General features: G+C 41.6%; 1 protein-coding gene across 7 annotated transcripts in view; it reads left to right on the top strand.

The window, feature by feature from the left end:
* PDE4D (phosphodiesterase 4D) overlaps positions 1-24713 on the top strand; it is a 648504-nt gene that overhangs the window by 563464 nt on the left and 60327 nt on the right. For 4 of the 7 annotated variants that reach the window (XM_034773684.1, XM_034773681.1, XM_034773683.1 and 1 more), the window contains exon 6: positions 17373-17485. The exons of 1 other annotated variant lie outside the window; for it this stretch is intronic. In XM_034773684.1, coding sequence (XP_034629575.1) covers positions 17373-17485 — 113 coding nt within the window. Of the gene's footprint in view, positions 1-10164; positions 10897-17268; positions 17287-17372; positions 17486-24713 lie in introns of those variants that run through there. 2 more of the 7 variants (XM_034773686.1, XM_034773687.1) reach the window with 2 other exon arrangements.

Raw genomic sequence — 24713 nt, 5'->3', positions numbered from 1 at the left:
TTGTGCATTGTATAAAGAAATACTTTGTTTGTTTCAAACCTGCTGCCTATTAATTTAATTTGGTGACCCCTAGTTCTTGTGTTATGAGGAGTAAATAATAACACTTCCTTATTTGCTTTCTCCACACCAGTCATGATTTATAGACCTCTATCATATCCCGTCTTAGTCCTCTCTTTTCCAAGCTAAAAAGTCCCTAGTCTTATTAATCTCTCCTCATATGGAAGCTGTTCCGTACCCCTAATAATTTTTGTTGCTCTTTTCTGTACCTTTTTCAATTCCAATATGTCTTTTTTGAGATGGAGCGACCAGATCTGCCTGCAGTATTCCAGATGTGGGGTTACCATAGATTTATGTAGAGGCAATATGATATTTTCTGTCTTATTATCTATCCGTTTCCTATTGATTTCCACCATTCTGTTCGCTTTTTTGACTGCCACTGCATATTGTGTGGATGTTTTCAGAGAAGTATCCACAATGACTCCAAGATCTCTTTTTAAAGTGGGAACAGCTAATTTATACACCAACATTTCATATGTATACTTGGGATTATGTTTTCCAATGTGCATTACTTTTCATTTATCAACATTGAATTTCATCTGCCATTTTGTTGTCCAGTCACCCAGTTTTGTGAGATCCAAAGTCTGCTTTGGACTTAATTATCTTGAGTAATTTTTTATCATCTGCAGAGGACCTAGATCTAGGGTGCCCATATTTCTCTAAACTGGCGTTGCTGCTCGTCACCCATGCTCCCGCAAATGTTTTTCCGCACCCCCAGTGAGCCAAGTAGCAGAGATGGGGCAAAGGGAAGAGGAGTGGGTATTGGCTGTGATCTGGGAAGCAAAGCAGGATAGGTGTGTGAGTGTGAGTACTTTTGGGCTCAGAGACAGGAGGTGAAGCTATTGGACTATGATCCAGCTAGCGGGGCGATGCCCCTTTTGGGGCTGGGATAGCAGAGAGGCATGATGGAGGCTCCAGGTAGAGGGAGGGACCAAGAGAGCAGCCCTGGGGAAGTGGTGGATGCAGGGCCACCATTTCAGATTTTGGTATGGTGGGGGCAGGCAACTCCCAGCTGGTGATGAGAGGAGAGGAGAGGACTGGTTACTCCCGGCAGGTGGGAGGAGAGGAGAGAGCGATGGGGCACTGGAGCAGGTGTTGCTCCCAACCAGTGGCATGAAACTTTGTGGGGCAGTTGTTCCCCTCCCCCTCTCTCCCTAAATGGCACCCATGCTGGGATGTGGCAGAAGCAGACGACTGGAGGCAGACTGGGGAGAGGGTAGGATGGTGCTCTGCGCTGGGATCAAGGGGTTCGGAGGGTGGGAGGGGGATAAGGACTGGGGCAGAGGGTTGGGGTGTGGGAGGGGGCCAGGGGTTTAGGCTCCAGGTGGCGCTTACCTCACGCAGCTCCCAGAAGCAGCGGCATGTCCCCCCTCCGGCTCCTACATGGAGGCATGGCCAGGCAGTTCTGTGCGCTGCCCCATCTGTAGGTGCTGCCCCCACAGCTCCCATTGGCCATGGTTCCCGGTCAATGGGAGCTGCGGAGCTGGCATCTGGGGTGAGGGCAGGGCACGGAGCCCCCTGATTGCCCCTATGCCTAGGAGGCAGAGGGGGACATGTCGCTGCTTTCAGAAGCAACGCAGATCCAAGACAGGCAGGAAACCTGCCTTAGCCCCGCTGCGCTGCCTACCGGACTTTTAACAGCCCTGTCAGCGGTGCTGACTGGAGCCGCCAGGGTCCCTTTTCGAACAGGCGTTCCAGTCAAAAACCAGACAGCTGGCAACTCTAATTATGGACAAGGCTTAAAAAGGGGGATGTCCCCTCCAAAACAGCATGTATGGTAATCCTGCCTAGATCCTTTAGAATGGTGCAGCCTATTTACATGGCATAGCTGGCCCATTCTGTAAACCCAGCAGAGGAAAGGGAGAGACATAGCCCCTTCTTCTCTCCTCTCCTTTTGAGGTCTTCTGCATCTCTGAGAATGCACTAAACGAACAGTCCCTCCTGAAGAAGGTGCACTTGTGCTGTGGCGTCTAGTACAAATTAGCCATTTTGTATTAGCAAGGTGTGTTTTTACACACCTTTTGGTCTGGCTAAGCTCCAGTACTGTCTTTTTCATTTGGCCTTTCTGACACACTTCCTGGGCACAGAATCTGTTACCTCTTCACAGAACTGGGACCTTGCAATCTAACTGCCCTAGGCCTGTGCTGACCTCCCTGGGAACTCCAGTAGCTTAAACACACTCTCTCCCAGAGCTCCAGGCTTGTGGGCACTCTGGTTTACAGTTTACCTCTTTAGGGATATATGATAATTTAAGCACATAACACACAGGTTTGTAAAGGTTTCAAACACAATTACTCTTTACTTTAGAAAGCTCAAGAGAGAGCTGTATCTAGGTTAAAAACAGTAAAACACCAATATGCTATCCCTCCCTCAGTTTTCTCACTACTTTTGAGAGTTCTTTGGGATTTTGTCAGAGTCCTCTAGGGTATCCAGGATCCTCCTCATTCTCCTCCTGCATAATCTTGCTATCCACTTGTGGTCTCTTCTCCCTTTCTCTAAAATGTCTGGTGAGAGTGTCCTCCTTTTTATAAAGTGACAGTCCTTTCCTTCATGTGACCCATGATCAGCCTTGTCAGGTGTTCAAAGTCCCCAACCAAGTGATCCCCTGCCTGGTTACTAACCCACCTTTCAGAACCAGTTTTCTTGATTTGGCCACCTTCTTTGTCCATAGGTGCTTCCTTTTGACTAGAAAACTATCCAGGTTTAACGACCCATTATAAGCATTTTGCCACCACCTCTTAGAACTTCATCCCAAAATTGAAGTATAAGAAGACAGCAGAGAAGGTAGAGTAGCCAGTCATACAATCAAACAAAATTTGTAGTTTGATAAGAGAGTCCATAATCTCACACAGAATTAATAAATTTTACATAGACAGATTTCCCAGAATGTGACACAAGGACTGTATATTTTCAAATATGAATTGATTCCCCAAGTATGGACCATAAATTATTTGTGATCCATAGATCCCTTTTTGGTGGTTTGAAAATGCAACATTTTGAGAAACAAGGTCCGGATTTTCCTCTGTGCCAAGTTGCTGTTTGCAGCAGCGACAGGGAATCATCAGTGAGCTTGTTAAAGCTCCCTGAATCTCATGGAGTATATGCAGGATAATATAGATTATTAGTAGAACTGCTCAAAAATTGTCCGATGAAACAGTTTTGTCAAAAAATGCCAGTTCATCGACCCCCAAATTTCTCCAAAAGTGAGTTGGGCTTGAAAAACCTTTGCTGAATTCTGGTGGAAACCTGCCTGGTTCCCTGCCAGCTGAGCTGGCATGCTTCCAGGAAGCCCTGCCATGTACACTTCCCCCAGGCCAGGGGGAACATTTCTGGGGTCCGTGATTCTAGTTCAGCCAGCCGTGCAGACCACTCTGGTGCCATAAACTCTGTCTTCCAGAATCTGTGGCGCTCAGGCAGCCCTGCCACTCCAGGGCTTCCAGTCTCCCTGTCATGTAGCCAGGAGACTGAAAGCCCTGCATGTAACTAGGGCTTGGCTCCCAGCTCCATAGCAGAGAGCCTGGAAGCCCTACAAATCCTGGCTCAAGCCAGAGCAATCAAGGCTTCCAAGCTCACAGCCATGGACCTGGGAGCCTGAAAATCCTGGGATGGGCTCCCAAATCCCAGGGTGTGTGAGTCTGGGGCAGTCCTGCCATGAATACTGCCCTGGACTGGGGATCTCAGGACTTCTAGACTCTTGGTCCAGCTGGCTATTCAGGCTCCCAGCTGGCTCCTGGGCAGGCCTCATGACAGGGCTGCCCCAGAGCCACAGACCCTGGCAGCTGCTGAGTGAAATTGGCATTCTTGCCAGTTTAACTGACAAGTATGTCAGTTTCACTCACCAGCTGGTGTGTCTGTGGGAGGAAATGTCTATACAGAAACACCATGTGTCTGTGTTTCCGAAACAATTTTTTTTATTATTTTGGATTTCTAGTTTGCAGGAAATTTCAAAATATCAAGATTTCTCACAAACTGGAAATCCCACATTTCAGCCAGCTCCAGCTAGTAGTAACTTATATAAGCTGAGGATAGCTGTAGCACAGTATGGAGATCTGGCTATTTTCTGGTCCCCTTACGCTGCTCTGAACACAAATGTTATCTGGACTTAGGTAGTTGGGAGGGTAGGTGGGTCTATGAGAGATTCTTGTCTTTGGCAATAGTCTATAGAATGAAAAAATTGAACATTACTGAAATATATTTGTATATTTTATGCATTTTTTCTTACTGTTACATTTGATATATCTGGATGATTTCACCTCACCTATCTAAAAACTGGGGGGATGGGGGAAAGATCATCTGTTGGTGTAAATCAGTGTAACTCCACTGAAATCAATGTTGAGGATCTGCCTGTAGGATTTTTCTTAGAAACTGCATGAAAATCTTTCTGTATGCTTCTTCAGGGAAGAGATCAGGCCTGTTAGAATATTGTGAAAGAACTGAAATTTGCTTTAAGACAGACTGAGACAGTATTTGTCAAGATTTAAACTTGACGCATGGAGGAGCAGGTTGAGCTGTTTTGTGGTTTTGTTTTATGACGTTTGTCAGTTGCATACCTGTCATCCAAAACAAACCACTCCCTAGTCTGGCCCTTTCACAACTGCTAAAAGGATGATTACTAATTGATATTTAGAGTGTCATCTCAAGCTTTAATAGTCTCAAGGATAACTTCCTGAGGCAATATAACAAGGAAATGTAACAAAAGTAGTGGTTGACTCATTGTCCAGCTTACATGAACCGTGTGACTAATACAATTTATTCAGCTTTAAAGTGTAGATTTCTTACCTATCACATTTAATAATAATAATAATTAATAATAATTCTATGTATTTAGCTCCTACCACGGTAAGTGTCCATGTTTCCAGACAAAAACAATTAATAAAAACATAATAATTACCATTCTTTCAAAAATAAACATAAAAAGAAAGTAAGGGTGAGGTGTGCTGCCTTTTTTTAGGTTAAAAAAAAGTACAGGCTTTTCATGTTTGCACAGCACCCAACAGAAAGGGGTCCTAATCCCAATTAGGGTCTTTGGGATACCATAATATAAATATTTTTAAATACCCCTCTACCTTGATATAACCTCTCCTCGGGAGCCAAAAATTTTTACCGCATTATAGGTGAAACCGCGTTATATTGAACTTGCTTTGATCCACCGGAGTGCGCAGCCCCGACCTCCTCCCCCCCCCCCCCCCGGAGCATTGCTTTACCGCGTTATATCCGAATTCATGTTTTATCGGGTTGCGTTATATCAAGGTAGAGGTGTAATAATAAAAATCAAGAATGCTAAAGGCAACATAGAACATAGAAACTTTTATGATAACCGTAAATAACACACAACTTACTCGAAGTTAAGGATCTGTTGGAGTTATTTTGCTCAAAATAAACTGTAGCCATGCACTTCTGCAATTTTACAGTCCCCAGACCAAATTATTATTTTTTATTTCACTAGTATCAGAGGTGTGCATGGAACTTTACAGAGCATATAGGAAGGTGCAGTACCTGCCCTGAAGATCAGAGTCTATGGGCCTGATCTGGCTAACCATTGCTCATATGAATGTTCTATCTGGGATAGTCTGAGGGGAAAGGCAGCGGGGCGGGGAGGAAGAAAGGGTTTATGGGACAGAGTGTGTGTGGAATGGCCATTCTCCACAAAATCTAAGAGGGTTGAAAGGTCAAATAGACAATGTGGAAAAGAATGACATGGGAGAAAAGCAAAGGAAGAAATATAACACAGGAGAGAAAAGAAGAAAGGTAGATGGGGGAAAATAATTCAGTCAGACAGGAAGCACTGCCTTAGCCCTGATCCTGCAACTTTTTCAATGTGGTGCATCCCCAGCTGGAGCCCTCACTCCTGTGCCCCAACCCTGACCCCTCCCCCAAACCAGAGCCCCCTCCTGACTCTGTTCACTTCAGTGGAGCTCAGGTTTGGCACACGAGTCCACCACGTGGAACAAATTGCAGGATCAGGGTCTCAGGAGAGCTGACAGATATCACTTGACCTAAAGCAGGGAATTTTTAAAAGCTAAATAAATGTTTTAACTAAAAGACAGGTACTAAAGGTCAGCTGTTGGTTCCAATATATTTTAATAGGTTGGTACGGAGCTCCTGCACTTATGAAATTGCCCTGCCACTAAATCTCTGTCTTTACATGCCACTTCACAGTTGCAGTTTCTCACCATTACAGGTCAGTCTGTCTTCTGGCTGATGCATCTCAGCCCTTACCTCCTCCCCCAGTCTGTTCCTCCCCATGCTTGTCTTGCCTCATTTTGACTGACGAGACTTCACGTTTTCTGAGGAGCAATTCACCAGACCACCACCTACTATTTGACCCTCTCAATCTGTAATCCAGGCTTGCTGACCGAACCTTTTATTTTTAACTCCTTCCCTGGTTAAATGGAGGAAGATAGTAAGCACTAAAAGTTCAGACCAGAAGTCACAGGATTCCCTTTATCCTTTCTAGGTCAGAAAACTCTTCTTTTTGGTGTGACAGAAGAGTAAGAATCCAAGCTTGATACAATTCCCAGGTTGACAGGCTATGCAAATGTCCGAGTTCTGAGCCTTCAGTGAATTCTGCAGAAGTGCACAGGTTATCTAGCTCTAGCTCATCCATTAATGCAAATACATTCCAGTGTCAAGAACAAGTATTGGGAGGCTGCTGCTACCCCTGCTGCTGCTCCTGTGGGATAAGGAAGCCCCATAGCCCCTCTGGGAGGAAAATGGGGCCCTTGTACTCCAGCTGGGGACAAGACTCAGGTGAGGCCCTATGTCCTGGAATGTCTATGGCCCAGATTGCCTTAATCCTGCTCTACCTTCAAATGGTCTCTGCTGGCATCACTTGGTTTCATTTAGAGTATAATATCCCAGGAACGAGTAGACCAGTGGTTCTCAACCCACAGGCCACTTGCGGCCCAATCAGCATACAGCTGCAGCCCATGTGACATCCTCAGGGCCATACAGGTACTATATATATTATGTGGATGCAGTCCACATAACTAATAGAGAGTTGCATATGCGACCCACAATGGTGAATAGGTTGAGAACCACTACAGTAGACTAATATAGCTGTTTTTCTGTTTCCAACTGGAATTGCCACCAGGAATACACAGATACCTTTTTATCCTGTTGTTGTCTTCCAAGGATACTCAAACACTATTGTTTCAAAACAATTTTATTAAAACAAATATATTTCCTGAAAATCTTCCTATGGTGGACCTCCCAGTTAGAATTTTTCAATTAGGTCATTATAGTTCCAGCTGGTAACAAGATTTTGAAAAAGAACAACAGATCTTTTGGTTCTTAGAGCTACTGGTCCCCTGTAGAAACCATCAGGAATCAGTTTGAAGGATTCTAATGAAGTTTACTGGAATTTCCAGTAAGTTTGTACTGGAATTTGGCAAGTGGCTAAGCTATACATTCATGTGGAGGTTTTAACTCTTAGGAAAACAAGAAGCCAAAACTGAATAGTACTCACTAACAATTAAAAATCTAAAAATTAGAGCTACACATTTTATAGGGATATATTTAATGTTGTTTTCCTAATAATATTTAACAGTTGGTCTCTTCAGGGGAAATCCTGATGGGTGGCAACTTTAATTTCCCTTGATCCCCCTATTTGTACTACACAATGTTTTAGACAGTAAACAGGAGTGTGTGACTGTTCCAACCATCCTCTTTTTGCCCAAGAGGGCCTTGTTTTCCAGACTGCTAAATTAATGTTTTCCACTTTGAAAATCTGTCACTACACAAATTACACCGAATCAGCCACAGAAGCATTCTTCTCAGAATCATGAGTTTAAAGCTATGTTACAACTTGGGAGGGGACTGAGCTCTAAGATACGTCCTAGAATCTGAAAAAGTTGTTTTCTGTATGCTGCAAGAAACAAAGACCTTAGTAACACCAGAGCTATTGGGTTGAAGGATGGGGTCCACTCTGAGACGCCTTACCCAAGGTCTTTTCAGCTCAGAATTGTCTCAACTAGAGCTGGAAAGATTATTGATTGGTGGGATGCGGGGGGTATGTTTTAAATAAAAATGCTCTTTTTCAAAGTTCAAAACTTTAGTGAGATGGAAGCAAATTTTTTAAAATCCACATGTTAAACATTTTGTTGTTAGAACTTCAAAAACACTTCATACAATTTTCCTGATATAATTTTACATTTTGAGCAGGATTGGTTGGTTGAGATTAGTCACAAGTCAAATAATATTGGTTTTCTTTCCTGTATGTATCTTCTCCATGCAATCAAGAGAGTTAGCAGAAGCCATTTTGACTCTTTTGCAGAGGGATTGGCACTGGTGGTAGCAGTATGTGCCTCAGTATGTGATGAAGAATTGCCTAATTTTCCATAGACAATTTTAAGAGGCCAGTGATCCCACTGACAGTCCCCATACTGCATAAGAGCGTGCTCCACCAAAGATGCCAGTGGATGTACAAGTTGCTTCCTGTAAAAAGTCAGACGAGAAGGCAGCACTAAGTAGATATGAAGAGAAACTGTATGGAGACAGAGGACCATTTGGCCTTGTGAGTTCCTTGGTAATTTCAAATAGTTGAAATGAGCATTTGGGGTTGCCTCCTATCCTGGTTTTACCTGGACAGTCCGGTTTTGGGCTTCTGTGTCCAGCTGACATTTAGGGTTGCTAAGTGCCCACTTTTCAACCAGAAAATCCAGTTGAAAAGGGGATCTTGCGGTGTCCGGTCAGCTGTACTGACTAGACATCAAAAGCCCAGTTACCGGGAGGTGAAGATGATCCAGTGAGCAACAGGGGGAGGAGGAGAGAGGAGCAGGCAACAGGGGCAGGCCCTTGGGGGAAAGAGGAGGAGCAGGGGCAGGGCCTTAGGGGAAGAGGCAGAGAAGGGGCATGGCTTGGTGGAAGAGGCAGCAAAGGGGGCGGGGCCTCATGGGGACAGGTGGAGCAGTGGTGGGGCCTTGGGGGAAGAGGTGGAGCAACGGCGGGGCCTTGGGGGAGGGGAAGAGGCAGAGCAGAGGGAGGGGCCTCAGGGTCTGGTTACCAGCAATTAGAAAGGTGGCAACAACCCTATTAGCATCCCTACTCTGAAATTCTGAGGTACCCCTTCACTAGATTAATAGATCATTTGGATATGTTGTGGATGCTCTACTGGGTGCTTTTCCAGATGTTTTTGGCTACAGTGAAGTATGGCTTTCCCAATAGTCTACTTTATTAATATGGGTATTTGCATAACTCTGATTTTTGGTGAACTGATAAATACTTTATATCACAAAAGGACTTTCATAACAGGTGATAGAATACCTCCTACCAGTCATAGTGACTTAGCTCCAAATCCTGACCCCAGGTTATAGCCCAGACTGTTTGGCACACAGGAAGCCACCATAGATCTGGACTGCACACAAGAGATGTGTACCCCCTGCGCAGACTCGACAAATAATGCGCCTGCTTCCATGCAGCAGAACTGATCTGTGCAGCTGAGGAGTGGGGGCAGAATTTGCCCCATAATAAACAAATAAACAGAGGGCTTATTGAGGTCAAATTGTAAAGCTGCCCCAAGGAAGCACAGAGATGTATATGTAACAAATGTCTTATGACTATTTTCTCCAGGCAATAATTGCAAAGAGCCCTATTTCTCAGTGTTGTAATCCTGAAGCTATAGACTTATGTTTACTAGAATTAATTGAAGAGGAGTCCTCAGAGGGCTGGATCTGCTGACTTTTAGAGTTGCTTTGCACCACCAAAGTGCAGATATGAAATGTTGGTAGAGAAATGCCTTTTTTCAATTAAGCTAATTGTGCAGTTCAAGTAGGTCCTCATTTAATACATGCTTTGCTCCATGTTCATCTGTGTAATTATGGCCTTTATCTGTAATACAATTGCCAGAGCAGTTCCGCAAGCACTGCACATGGGAAATGTTTCAATGTTCTGCTCCTGCTGTTATCCTTGAAACTAGTACAATTTCTTCTCAAAGAGATGGGGATGTTTTAACATCTTCAGCTGGTGCCTCTGGTATAATTTAATGTAATGTGTTGGGGGAATCCTTATGATCATCACACACTGACAGAAATCTAGTCCTGGTCCTTAAGATATAGATCTATGTCTGCATAAGGTCACTAAACAGCACCATCATTTGTTCTTTATTAGATTGGAATGTTGGAGAAAATCCTGGAATGGAGAAAAGGAGAGTTCAAAGTGGAACCATCACAGGGTTTGTCAGAAATTTGCTGCAGCTGTGCTCCTCTTCACAGATGCATGTTCCAAATCTAACCTCCAGCCTTTTGTGTTGCTCAAGATCAAGGGGATTTTCTCAGCAGCTTCCAAAGTGGCCTATATCTCTAAATTTGACAACAATATGACCTGTGAACATACCTTAGACATGTTTCAGAGTAACAGCCGTGTTAGTCTGTATCCGCAAAAAGAAGAACAGGAGTACCTTAGAGAGAATCTTCAGCTTCACAACTTTAATGAATGGCTGTAGTTAAGTGTTAAGTGTTCTCACTTAAATAGGGTTGCTGCCACCTTTCTAATTGCTGGTAAATATTAAATTCATGATTATATTTGTTTCAGCTGTGAGAAGGATGACTAAGAAGACAGGGTTGTTTTTCCCCAACATTGAATCAGTTTTAATATCGTTTACAGTAGATGATGGTGTTGAGTAAAAGTTCAAAGTCATTTGATATCTTGGAGCATTTTGGTTAAAAGTTATAAGTACTTATATTTTAATCTAAGGAAAGAAATCTGTAACTTGAACCTAAGATGATTAGTTCATAATGCCAACTACAGAAACTGAAAATCTTGGCCTAGATACTCTGCTGCACCAACTGCAATAGAACCTCAGAGTTACGAACACCTCGGGAATGGTGTTTGTTCGTAACTCTGAACAAAACGCTATGGTGGTCTTTCAAAAGTTTACAACTGAACATTGACTTAATACAGCCTTGAAACTTTACTATACAGAAGAAGAAAACATTGCTTTCCCTTTATTTTCTTAGTAGTTTATATTTATCACAGTACTGTACTGTATTTTGCCCTTTTTTTTGGTCTCTGCTGCTGCCGGATTGCGTACTTCCAGTTCCAAATGAGTTGTGTGTTTGACTGATCAGTTCATAACTCTGGTGTTCATAACTCTGAGGTTCTACTGTGTATTTGTGATACAGCAAAGGTGATTTTCAAGGAGTGGGTTAGGGCTCCCTGATTCTCTGAGTGGATCTCACCTGGCCCTGGCCTCAGCATAGCTCAGAGCAGCCTGGGTACCTCTCTTGCTAATCCCAGCTGGCTAAGGGACTGTACACCCATTGAGCATAACTGGAGGGCATTACCCTCCAGCCATGCCCTTTCCTGTTGTGGCACATCCAAAACACACTCCTACATTGCAGTGGCTAACTACATTGGTTCTGTGCCAGGTGAGAGCTCCTTCATACTGAATGGAATTCTTTGCTGGCCAGATCCAACTGCTTTCTAGCCCCTTTGCACTGCTCAGATGGTACAAAGTAGCTAGAATGTAACCAAGAATCTGGCCCTTATCTTTGGCTTCAGCTGTGTTTGTCAAAATTGTCTAAAAGAGAAAACTGAAAAGATTAATGTAATAAATACTTGAGCCATAGAAGAAAAATCTTGTATTGTTTTTCATGATCTAGAAATGAGATAAAGTGACCACATATATAAAAAGCACAACCAACCCTTAAACAAATTAGGCATTATCTCTGTTGACAAAATTATTATTGTACTATAAATTTTCCCATTTAAACTTTTAAACAGCAAGCTTCTGAATGAAACAAGAGTAAATGAGGACATAGCTATCTCTGGAGTTGTATTAGGAGCTTTCTCACAGTTAATTCTTTTCTAAACACGAATATCTAAGACATCCTTTTTAAAAACATGGCTGTGCAATGCCAAATGATTATGGCTAATCTTTGTTCTTTTCGTAAGCATTTGGTTTGTTTTCTCTACACATGTAGTTGGAAGTTAGAAGGAGGGGGTGATGGGAACGGTTTATGTTAGCCTATTGACGTAAAAAAGAAAATTTGCTGCTGCTGCTTCCCCTTTTTTTTTTTTCTAAGAACACTTGCCCAGCGGCATGCAAATTTCCAAGTTAATTGGTGCTAAGTAATCTTTAAAACCCCATAGTAGGGGATAATAATTTACAGGAAGAAATTATAAAATGTTCAAGTCTGTTTCTTTATATTTTGAGAAACCAATTAAAAAAAAACATACTATAAACAGTTAAACAGAGACTCACCTGCATAGCCTGGACAACCCAACTCCAGTTTGTAGAAGTCAAATAATCTCAATCCCTTTTTGCTAGTTCTTGTGACATAAAAGGGTGGCTGCAGAGCTGGTTGGAATTGGTTCCTGGGTAATAGCCTCAGTTAAGGGCATTCCTTGAGTGGCACAGCGCTGCTGCACTTCCCTCACAGACACTGCTGTAAGTTGTTCTGGGAGCGTTCCAGGGAAGAGGGGACATGGTCAGAGCACCAAAGCATCTGGCTGTTTTTGTCTGTAAAAATGGCTCTTAGGAACTGTTTTAGCTGAGCATAAATGCAGTTCTCTGCCTACAATAAACTACCCTGGAAACCAAACACCAGGTACCTCCAGAATCGGTGTGTGAAAGGTGGTTCCCCCTTCCAGCTGTGTCAGTTATTTTACTCTCCCTTCTGTGTATTACTTACCTAGAAAAAAAATTCCTTCCAGATTTGACCTTTTCTATTTGGCAAACAGTGATATCCTCCCCCTCCCCAACCCCTACACACCCTTTACTGAATGAAGATGAAACTGATCTGGCTGTGTTCAACTCATGAAGTACTTGCTCATTACAAAAGAACTTTCTTTGTGTACCCATACCATTTGACTGATTTTTAGATCAGCTCTGAGGAAAGTGTTTGGTAATTAACTACCACTCTAGAGCCAAAGCAGGGAACAGAGACCTTTTTGTGGGCCTGCCAAAAATTAGTGGCTAATGTTTTGCTTATTTTTATTTTTAATTTCTTGGTGATAGAATGGTAGATTTAAAAAAATTAGAACCTATAGGATCAAAGGGGTGGCCGTGTTAGTCTGGATCTGTAAAAGCAGCAAAGAGTCCTGTGGCACTTTATAGACTAACTGACGAATAGGAGCATGAGCTTTCGTGGGTGAACCGAAGAAGTGGGTATTCACCCACGAAAGCTCATGCTCCTATTCATCTGTTAGTCTATAAGATGCCACAGGACTCTTTGCTGCTTTTATAGAACCTATAGGATATGTCTTGTCAGATTTTGTAACAATTTAAAGATGGGTCAAATTTAGGGCCTCAAAACCTTTACAGTGTATTTCTGAAAAACTGTCTTCTGGTTGCATTGCACTTGAGAATTCTGGGAACAAAAGTGGGGTGCTTGTTTTACATATTAGCATGTGAATACCGGTATTATTTTTGTCTCGTTGAAGTTCCATAGTGAAGTCAACGAGTTTAAGGCCAGAAGGGACCACCAGATCATCAAGTCTGATCTCCTGTAAATCACAGGCCACCAACACCACCCAGTACGACACACTAAACCCAACAACCAAAATTAAACCAAAGTATTACAGACTACAGGAGACTAAACTAATTATGTGCCAGTGGCACAGAATAGGAGGGACCAAAGTGCATCAGTGCTCATGGCCCCCATAATGGAAGGGAAATGATTAAGTGAGATATACCCAGATAATCCTGGCAAGTGACCCACACTCATACACTGCAGAGGAAGATGAAAATTCCCTAAAGTCACTGCTAATCTGAGCTGGGGGAAAATTCCTTCCCAACCCCAGAAAAGGTCATCAGTTAGACCCTGAACATGTGAGCAAGAACCAGCCAGCCAAGCATATGAGAGGGAGGGAGGGAGGGAGAGGGAGAGAGAATGCATGGTGCCACCTCAGCATATTGGCTTTCCCTGTCCAATATCCCATCTCCAGCCATGGCCATGTTGGTGCCCAAGGGGCCAATCCAACTTCCATTTAAGTCACTGGAGATTGGATTGGGCTTCAAGATCTGAAAGAGCTCAATCTTGTAAGTCATGTTAGTAGTCCTTACTCATACAAGTAGTTCCATTAGAGTTATGTCTAGTCTGCCTCTTCTATACACTCCCTACACATCGAGCCCCAGAACCATGGAAGATTCTCATAAAGTCCAATATACGGAGTCCCTTGTCACAGAGTATGCAATGACAGAGATGATGGCATTTAATTAGTGAATGGAGGGACTCCTGCTTGTTAAAGTCTTTTGGGAGGACAGATAGATAAAATTATACACATCTCCAATAATGTTAGTAGTAATTTAAAAAAAATAGCTGGAGGGGGCAGGAAGAGGGATATGCGTTTAAAACAAATAGATGGTGAACTAGAGCTTTTACTTTATTTACTAAAATCTGACAACCTTAAACTTTATTTTATTCTGCTCCCATAAGCCCCACCTTTCTATAATGTCAGATTTCAGAAAAATTACCTTGTGAAGAAAAATGTGAATTTCCCAATTTCTGAATTTCAAGGAATGTTGAAAGACAGCCTGAAGTCTAGCTAGACATCAAAATGTTATCTCCTTCTCATATTGATTCACTTAACGTCATTTCTGTATATGATTAATTCTCAATGGAATCTCTGTTAAACTTATCTCTACCTGGTCAATATACTGTATGACCATATTGTGAATCAAATAGCTTTTCGTTTATACTTTTTTAATACTTATCTAAAAGAAATCTATACTCTGAGACCAAAAACACATCTTTTAAAAGAATTAGTAGCACTTAGAACTATAATATGTAAGCGCAATTTTGGTAGCTAGTGAACTGTGATGTCTGCTGTGTTGCATGATGTCACAGATTCTTCTTTGATGCATAAACAGTCAGGAAAGTCCTGATTCCAAACGCCAGGGGATATTTTTACATTGGATAGCATTTATAGTAAGTATCACATGTGAAGGGCATTTTACAGTTTTGTGGGGATGATTTTGCTGAATATTTGTTAGTGCTCTTTGAAGTGACAGACTAGCCATAAGGAAAGCTGGTACTGCAGTTTTCTTAAAAGAATTCTACCTATGCTATTTTAGTACTAGGTTGTTCCAAATGAGAATGGGAATTATGGAAAAGTGTGTAGTGGCTTTGAAACATGGATAAGCATGCGCAGTTTTGAAGGAACACAAGCTCATTTGGCATGTACTATGTAATATTAAGAAGAAATGAACCCAGTTTCCCAGACATCAAAAAATAATTCATTAAACTACTGTGGTACTAGCCAGTGCTGAATGGTTTAATATTATTTAAGTTTTTTGTTGACATTTTAAAGATTACATTTAATCTCATCTGGGACAAATTCATGAAGACATTTTAGGAGGGAAGAGCAAACCCATTGAGCTTCCTTTTCCCTTTCTGAAATTGCATTCTTATGCCACTGATTCCAGAAACAAGTATGCCAGCTTTTCAAACTTGGGTACCTAACATATGCTCCCAAGTGCACAGTTCTCAAGTCAGAGCACCTCACTATACTACTGCTCTCAGCAGTGTCAGTTCTGCCTGTTGAAAAATGCAACTGCTGTAGGAGAAATCATAGACAGGCTTTACAGATGACATCTTCACCCTAGAAATATTATAATTATTTTTCCTGATTATCGTGAGCTTACCCACAATCAGTGCATGCAGGCTCTCATGTGATTGGTCATTTTGTGAGTGGGGGGAGTGCATGGCCCTTTTTGCTCCTTTTCTGGGTCCACTTCTACATGTTGTACAACAGTATGCTGCGATATGAAGCTTAGTATGTTAGAAAAGACAAACATCTTAATAATTTAGAAAAAACAAAAATCTTTCCAACCTGATATTGGGTTTCCAGGGTAAATTTCTGGAGAGCTTTCAGCAGCCCTATCTCCCTGCCCCCCAAAGCAAATTGTGTGATGCACTGTACATACGTGCACACACACGGGTTTGGTTTAGAGTAAATATTATTGCAATATTTGAAAAATCCTTTTGCTGCTACATCCTTGGCTAGACATAATTATACTTAGCCCTTACCTGGAATTACATCTTCAGAGGGCTTTAGTAATCGATTAATTCTGGACATCCCTATGGGCTAGGTAAGAAACTATTATTGCCCCCACCCCTGGGAATCTGAGGCAGAGAGGCTAGCACACCTAGGGTCCAGACATCAAAGTGTGACAGATAATCATTCAGTGAAGAAATATGCCATTGAGACAAACTTCTGCTGGGGAAGAAACGGGCAGAGCGCTGTGGCCAGAGCCAGCTCCCCGCCAGCTGAGTTGTGGCGCTCAGACACTGCTGCGTGCAGTGACATGCCACCTGCTCAGAACCCAGAGCCTCAAGGTTACGAGTCTCTAATCTTGTCGCTGCATCTCCCCAGGCCGTGGAGAAGCCGTGTGTTGTCCTGATCGCGGTTACATAAGCGCCCATCGCCGGAGGGCGGCGGTGGGGATTTGTGGCGCGCTCGCTATGCTCCTGCCCAGGGCAGGTGGCGGTGACATGTGGGGGAGAAGCCGAGAGGGCTCCGGCCCTATGTGTTTGCTCCTTAAGCCGTAAACGGAGCTCAGCGGAGGCGACTGCGAGAGCTCCACGCCGGGTTTTCTGCCGCTCCCCCCTCCGTACACACACACAACACACGCGGCTGCCCGACTCCGGCTGGCGGGGAGCAGCAGAGCAGCGCTCTCGCTCGCCTGCTGCTCCTCTGGTGCCACACAGGGAAACCTGGAACATCAGCGGGGGGCTTTAAAATACCCCCTGGTCTGGGGGGGGGCAGGGTAGAGGGGTTCCCTGAGCGCAGCAGCCCCGGACTCTGCTTCTCGCCGCTGCGGGAGGAGGAGCTGGGGACACAGGAAACGTGGTCGCCGCACACACGGCAGCAGCCGCGCTGATTCATTTCTGCTCGGAGCCTTCACAGGGGGGGGGGGGGGGGAGGCGAGGCGGCGCTGCCTGTCTCCAGCCTGGGGAAGGCAAAGCTCCCTGCATCGGCCGTCCCGGAGGAGAGACGAGACGAGCCGCGGGCACCAGGCGCTGCTGCCTCCCGCCAGCATCATGCAGTCTAGGGTCCGCATGCGAGACTGAGCCCACAGCAAACGAGCTTTCCGAGTGTCTCCGCAGATTTTGGTTTCGACCATTGACTTTAAGGCGGAAAGAAGGAGGCTGGAGACTCTGTTACCCAGACACTTCCTTTGTGGGTCCAGCTGGAGTCTGAAGCCTGCCCTCCCTCAGTGCCCTGCGTTAGCAATATGAAGGAGCAGCACTCATGTGTGGGCACTGGGCATCTGAGCATGGCTGGGTATGGCAGGATGGACCCTTTGGAGCTTGCTGTTAGCCCTGTGAAGCGCTTGAGAACTGAGTACTCCTTTCCCTATCTCTTCGCAGAGGAGGCCTACCAAAAACTGGCCAGCGAGACCCTGGAGGAGCTGGACTGGTGCCTGGACCAGCTTGAGACCCTGCAAACCAGGCACTCCGTCAGTGAAATGGCCTCGAACAAGGTAGGACCCATCGGACTCCCTTGCCCCCTATTTCTCCTCCTCACTTGCTACCAAAGCTGGAAATCCAGTGGATAGTTTTTAGCCAGGTACAAAATGCATCAAACTATATACAGGGTCCCCTTCCATGGGCCACACTGGAGTTTAGCCATACAACTCCCAGCAAAAAACTTTAATGCATCTCTGAGCTTCTTTTTAAGTGGATTAAGCTGTTTAATTAAAAAAAACCTGAATGTTTGTAAATGAAGGAGCTGTTATCCTTAACTAAAATGTTCAAGGGTTTGTTGACCCTGACATCTAATATTACTGCATATGAGTGGCTCACCCAAGGATCGTAGTGCAAAGTTCTGTTTCTGATGGGGTGTGTGCATGCATAGAGGAGGGATGTTGAAAACAAATAGTTTTGAGACTTTGGTATATAGTTAAAGGGGCATTCTCTGAATACTATTAACAAAACAAACAAAAAAAGATGCAGTGGACTAAGAAACAAAAATAGCTGTATTGGGCTTGAAATATGAATCTGAAGGATTGCTCCTGTAGTTTGTGCAGATTCCTTTGGCTGTAAATTTCAAGGCACATTTTGAAAGTGGTGAAACATTAGGTGTTGGAAGGTTAAACTATTTCTCTATTTCTGTTTGAGTTTAAAATAAGAGATACTATATTTGATTGCTGACCATTGCAATCTTTTCTGTTATTCATTCTTGACACACACATTCTGTTATGAGCCAAGAAAATGGTATATTTCAATATCAGAAGTTAATTATCTACAATGGAGAGATACAAGGTTGTAAGCAATCTTGTGCCAGAGAGTAAACGTCTGAAAAGGTGATAATAAAGATAACACTCTATTCAATATGATTGTATTTTAAGTGGTACAGACCTTATTTTAGCTGTAAATATTGATGCTAATATATGGCATAATATTGTTTATTACTAATGTTTGGAAGGAAAAAGAGCATATATTTTCAAATTTTCTGCAGATAGCCCATTTCACCATCCTACTTTCCTCTGTGCCCTCAAGGCCACAGACTGAATATTCAGCTAATATTTATAGTGTTCATTTTAATGGGCTTTACCTGACATTACTGAGAATTTATTTTACATCTGTAATAAGCAGAACTTACTACAAGATACTTTGGGAGGTGTATGTTTTCCCCACATTTGTAATCACTCTAGGAAAAGGAGGGTTTAATTGTAACAAATAAAGTACACTTCTTTCCTCTATTCCGCCTATGCAAACAGCTGATTAACCTTTTAATAAACTTTTATTATTTTGAATTATTTTAATTTTTTTTCAGAAAATCATGAAAAACAAATAAGGTCTTCCTTAATGTAATCTCTGTCTTTTATTTTACCTTTCTGCTTTCTTGTTTTGACTGCCATTCCCAACTTTGTCACTAGTTTTCATCAATTGCCTTTTATTTAACCGGATACTCTTCTGTGGCTGTGTATAAGATGTCAAGCATCTCAACTTCTATGCTGCTTTAGCACCATAATATATGCAGTAAATTTCTCAGTGACCGTTTATACTTCTCCCGTCTCCACAGTCTCTCTGGTTCTGGTCAGCTGGTTATTTTTGCTGCTTTTATGATTTGAAAGTAAAACTGACAGTAAGAAACAGACGCACCAAAGAGATATGGTGTAAAGCTCAACATTTCCAAAACTTTAAAAACAGTTTTGTACCAAATTGTTTAGCAACAATTCAAGCAGGATCTGATCCTGAGATACTGAGCTCCTACATTTGGGACTTGCAGATATTCATCACCTCAGAAATGGTCCTTATTTTTTTACTGTAAATCAAGAGATAGTGGGTCTGTTCCAGCTCGTATTGAAGTCAGTGGCAAAACTCCCATTTTTAAAAAGGGAGCAGGATCAGTGCCTCGGTTAGGGCTTGATCCTGCATTTCTTGCCAATCCAATCCAAGTTATTGGATATGTATAATGTGGAAAGAATGCAGGTTTAGATAATTAATTTGCAAAAGGAAATGTACATAAATATTATCCAGTTTGTAATTATAATATTGAAGGCTTTTACAGATCTTATTAAATACATTTAAAAACACTTGTCCAATCACTTTAGGATGAATGACCCCACAACAAGTTAACATTGGAAGACTTCTATAGGGTTAAGATGCCTATCTAATTTGTTGATCCATCAACTTGCTTGTTTATGATACTTATATGGCCCTTTCTTTAGTAGTACCTGAGAAACTTTCTAGTATTAAAAAAAAAGAAATAGCAAGTTATATTTTATTGAATCCAATCCTAAACCAAGAAAGATATGGTGCCTTTTATGAACACAGGAGACAAGACTTTAAAAAAAGATTTAACCAGTTACAAATCAATATAAAAATTGCTAGTTCAGTCAAATATATTAATAATCTAGACTTTAAAAAGATTGGTCATTATTTTTGAAAACATAACAAATTCTGATTGACTTTAGTCTGAGAAAATCTATAGCTTCTTTCTTGACCCTGCACGACTGCAGGTCTTATCCCGGCTCCTTTCCTCCCTTGTGTTTGTATGGTTAAAGCACTTCTGATTTGCCAGAGATAACAGGATAAACATTCTTCATATGTACTTATTGAAATCAGGAGGAAAATATGTCACATAAAGGTCTTCTCATTTCTTCAGAAACAGGATCATGCAGGCAAGGCATTTGATATGAGATATACAGTAAGCTGGGTTGTCATAGCCAATCTCAAGGTCAATCAGAATGATGCTATATCTTACGTCAGAACTGGAAATTAATATTGCAGTCACATATTGAGTAGGTTTACTTGATCCATCAACTATGGATATAGATGTCAGACACTCTCTGTTGCTAGTTACAATACAATACACTAAAATATTCAGAAACGCTCTCAGATAGTTTTATGTTGCATTAAGGTTGGCAGGCCATAAATGAAATCGCTTTTTATTTTTTGTCTATGTAAATCTATGTGTATGTTTTCAGTGTTCTTTTTTTCTTAAATCAAAAACAAATCAAATGCCATTAGTCATCTTGCGAAGAATCATTATAATAAATCAGTGAGCACATACAATAGTGAGGAAAAATCAGTAAGAAAAAGCTTTCAGTTTCAAATGTCGCAGGAGTTGTTATGAACAGTCATTCTAATTCTAATTATTTGTAAAAATATCTAGTATTTAGACAACATGTTACATTTTAAAATAATTATACTAACGTTAACTAATGCTCACGACATCCCTGGTAGATATGTAGATAGATACTGTATCCTAATTCACGGGAAAACTGAGGCAGAGAAGTCTAGTCTGAGGTAAACAGATAGCCTTTTGTGCAATAGGGATAAGAACTCAGGAATGCCTGACCGCAGTACTAGGATCTAAGCATTAGAAAAATACAAAAATGTATAGCAAAATAAAGTGAAAGGGAACCAACAACTTATAAATCACACTAGTGTCTGAATATGTTCTTTGCCCACCATTTTTACAAGTAACATCTAAAGATCACTGTAATTGAAAAAAAAAAAATAGAGATGGTGCGGGAAAGATACTTCTCTTTTTTATTTCCAATTTGTTTACTTTGTGCATTTGGCAGCACTTTCTGCATAGTCAGTTCAGTTTTACTCTTTCCCCTGTGCTATCAGTCAATTTCCCCTGTTTGTGTGAGTCTTTTAGACATAGTGGGGTGGCATAGGAACTGGCTATATTGTCTTTGCACCAGCTAAGGACTCACTCATATCAGTGGTGCAAAAGCAGCTATATTAGAGGAAAGAATGCCTATCAGGTTATGGTAGTCTGTGCCTCGTGTGTATCAGAACTGTACTATAAACTTCTTAGGCCAGGGAGCATGTCTACTGTACAGCTACTATCTTGATCTGATAGCATGGACCATTGAGCCCTTATTGAGTTCGACTGACTTCATTAAGTCTCTGCTCAAGCACAGAAGGCTCCTCTATCTGATCTTAATGCAGGATTAAGTCCTGTGTTTATACAGTTTGGCGCATTCTATTTGTACACAATAAATAGTAATCAGTTACACGCAAACTCATAGCTATGGACTCAGGAAAGCAGAGTTGGTATAGATACGAGGGAGCATCTTGAGGAACCACATCACAGGGATGTAAAAGGCCCTTGGCTGGTTGGGTGGGAATTTCCACAGTGCAGGCACCGTGTAAGATAGCCATAGGTGGTGCTCCACAGGCCCCCTCACAAGCCTGGGCATGCCAGGGGAGTGAGTGTAGCCCAGAGAGCTATGGCGATTCTGGGCAGCTCTATAGCCTGGAGCTACCCAGTAGGCAGTTCAGCCAGGGCTGCCATAACTCAGACAGCTTCCTGGAAAGCTTAAGTTATTTAGGGGTTGTGCCAGCCCCTGACCATGCCAGAATTGAGAAGGCCCAAAAGTAGTTTCTTGGAGGAACAGCACACAATCTCACCCCTGGTCTATATGCATGGCTCTATAAATAAATCAGAGTTCAAAAGAACATCACAATCAAATAGTGAGTTTATTTCTGTAGTCAATAAGCACGTTGCCAACTCTAATGATTTTATTGTGAATTTTGAACTATTTGGTGTTTTTTCTTAAATCCTCAGCTCCTGGAATCACGAGTACCAGATAATCTCAGTTTTCATTTAAAAAGTAAAGTATGTTTCTAGCCCACATGGTTGTGGAGAAAAGCTTGAAAACATAATCCCTAAAGGCTCAAAAACCAGAAGGCAGATAAAAAGAAATATTTTTTTATCGTCTCATGATTTCTGGGGACCAGATTTCTGATTTTTGAGCCCTTGGATTGGCAATAGTGGGTAAGGCATGCAGACTGGGTGCCCCATTCATTGATGTGCCTTTCCATTTAATGTTTGCTAGAACCGAGGCTTTTCATATTAGGCCAACAATTTTCAAACGTGGGTGCTGAAAGTTAGGCTCCCTGATGTATATTTAGATGCGTAAATAAAAATGCACTAATTTGCAGAGGTGCCTGCTGACTTCAGAAAGCGCTATGAGTGCCGGTGCACTTTTGAAAATCCTAACTTTAAGGTAGGTGCTGAGCAGGGATTTGGATGCTTAACTTACACTTTGGTACAATCATACAAGCAAATCATCTTTTAAAAAAATGTCTAGGTTATATGTGGTGGTGTTTTATTTTTATTATTGTTTACTTTTTATCCTTTTAAAAAAAGTCTTAGATTGTAAATTCTCCTGGGCAGGGACCTGTATGCATGTGTGTGTGCACGCTTGTGCAGTACCTAGCACAATGGGCCCCTGAAACTTGACTGCGGTCCAGAGGTGCTACTAATAAAGATCTAGCAAACATTTTCCACAGGACTGTACTAATTTGTAGATGAGTTAAATATAGAGGAGTGCGTATAATGAAACTAACATGCAAACATGTTTTCACTTCTGTATTTATGATTTTTGCAAAAATCTCTAGTGTATCTCTGTATCTGAATTTAAGCACAGAAATGTTTAGTGCATGTTGAAGTTTACCACAGATAATGATAAAATTCTTTGCTAGCTTTGTGATTCATCAAAAGCGGTGGGAACAAAAGTCAGTGAGGATCACTGTTAGTTACAATATGTGGATACATTCTTGCTAACCTTGGGTTAGTGGTCCCAGACCTGTTTACTGTGAATGCACTATTTCTCCAAGAAATTTCTCTAAACATCAGAGTTAGAAAGATTTATGTTTTATTTAGTTTTACCACACAAAACAGCTACTTTTTTGATACGTCAAATAAAATTGTAGCTGTTCAACGTGTATAGCAGGTTATGTGTTGATGCGGGTATTTATATTCAAGGGACTATGCAAAAGTTCCTCTGAGTTGTTGAGTAAAAATAAAATGCAGATTCCCAAAGCAGCAATGCATCTAACCATCTCTCAGACTCAAAAACTTCTTTACTATGAGCACCAATACAAATGTTTGTGGCCATATTCAGTCACTGGAAGAATACATTTCATGGTCCTGTAATGGCCATCCATGCCCTGTACTCAGCTGAAAATTTTGACCATACCACCACCTGCTGAAAAAGGATTTAAACAAAAATAAAGAGAACAGGGATTAGTTTGAACATTTCATTAAAGTGAATTGCATTTTATACACAATTTAAATTTCTTAATTGTAAACATTAAGGATAACAAGAATGAGACTTAAAGGAAAAACAGTCAACTTGAAATCTAGTTGATTTAAAATAATGAGTTTTTTACACCTGGCACTGAGGTCCCCTGTCAATTTTTGTTATTTAATAATCACATTTTCCAATTGAGAAAAGTATTTTTCTTCTCCTTTACTGCTGTGTGAAAGACTTGTACAAATAACACGGGAAACTGACTAGCATAGGGGAAGGAGTGAAACTAAATTAACTACGCAGCAAATGCTGCCAAATGTACAAAGTAAACAAATTGGAACTAAAAAAGAGAAGTATTTTTCACCCTCTTTTTTTTCCCCCATCACAGTAATCGTAGATGTTACTTGTAAGAGGAGTGGGGAAAAAGATATTTCTAGTGTGATTTATAAGTTGGCGATGTTCCTTTCATTTTATTTTGCCATATATTTATGTATTTTTTTAGTGGTTTGATGTTAGGACTGGGAGCCAGGGATTCCTAAGGTCTTACACCTGCTATTTACCCTCAGGCAAGCCTTTTCTGCCTCAGTTTCTCCATAAATTAGGAAAACAGTACTTACCTACCTACCTATCAGAGACATGTGCATTAGTTTAATGTCTGTATAGTGGCTTGAAAATGTAAAGCATTGTATAAGTCCCAAATATTTTGTTAAGAATTAGAATTAAAATGACTGTTTAGAACAACCACTGAGTCACATGAAACCAAAATTGTTTTCCTTACTGGATTTTATTTTCATTATTGTATGAACTCATTGGCATCTTTGGTTTATCCCGTGGGAGGCACTCAGATAATATAGTGATGGTCATCTAGATGGATACAGTGCATCTTATTAGGAACAATGGCTAATGTTGTGGTATGAAAGAATGAATCACCATTGAGAAGTCAGCTTTTGTTAACTGACTACTTTTTAGTCTTGTCCTTTTGAATCTTGTCTGGTTACCTTGACATAGTTTGTTACATGACCAGCATCTTGTCTTCAGGAATGATATTCCATATGTAGAAGCTTTATATTTGATAGTATTTTTTATCAAATTTGTAAGCTCAGCCAAAGTAAAATAATATCTTCTTATGTCATGGTCATAGATTAGAGTGACCTGTTTCCAGTTAGAGGAAAAGGATAATGCTGTCATATCCAATTTAAGATTTCTT

The sequence above is a fragment of the Trachemys scripta genome, chromosome 6 (assembly GCF_013100865.1).
Source record: "Trachemys scripta elegans isolate TJP31775 chromosome 6, CAS_Tse_1.0, whole genome shotgun sequence".
Taxonomy (NCBI): domain Eukaryota; kingdom Metazoa; phylum Chordata; order Testudines; family Emydidae; genus Trachemys; species Trachemys scripta.
The sequence above is the reverse complement of the archived record's forward strand: the minus strand, read 5'-3'. Positions and strand labels throughout refer to the sequence as shown.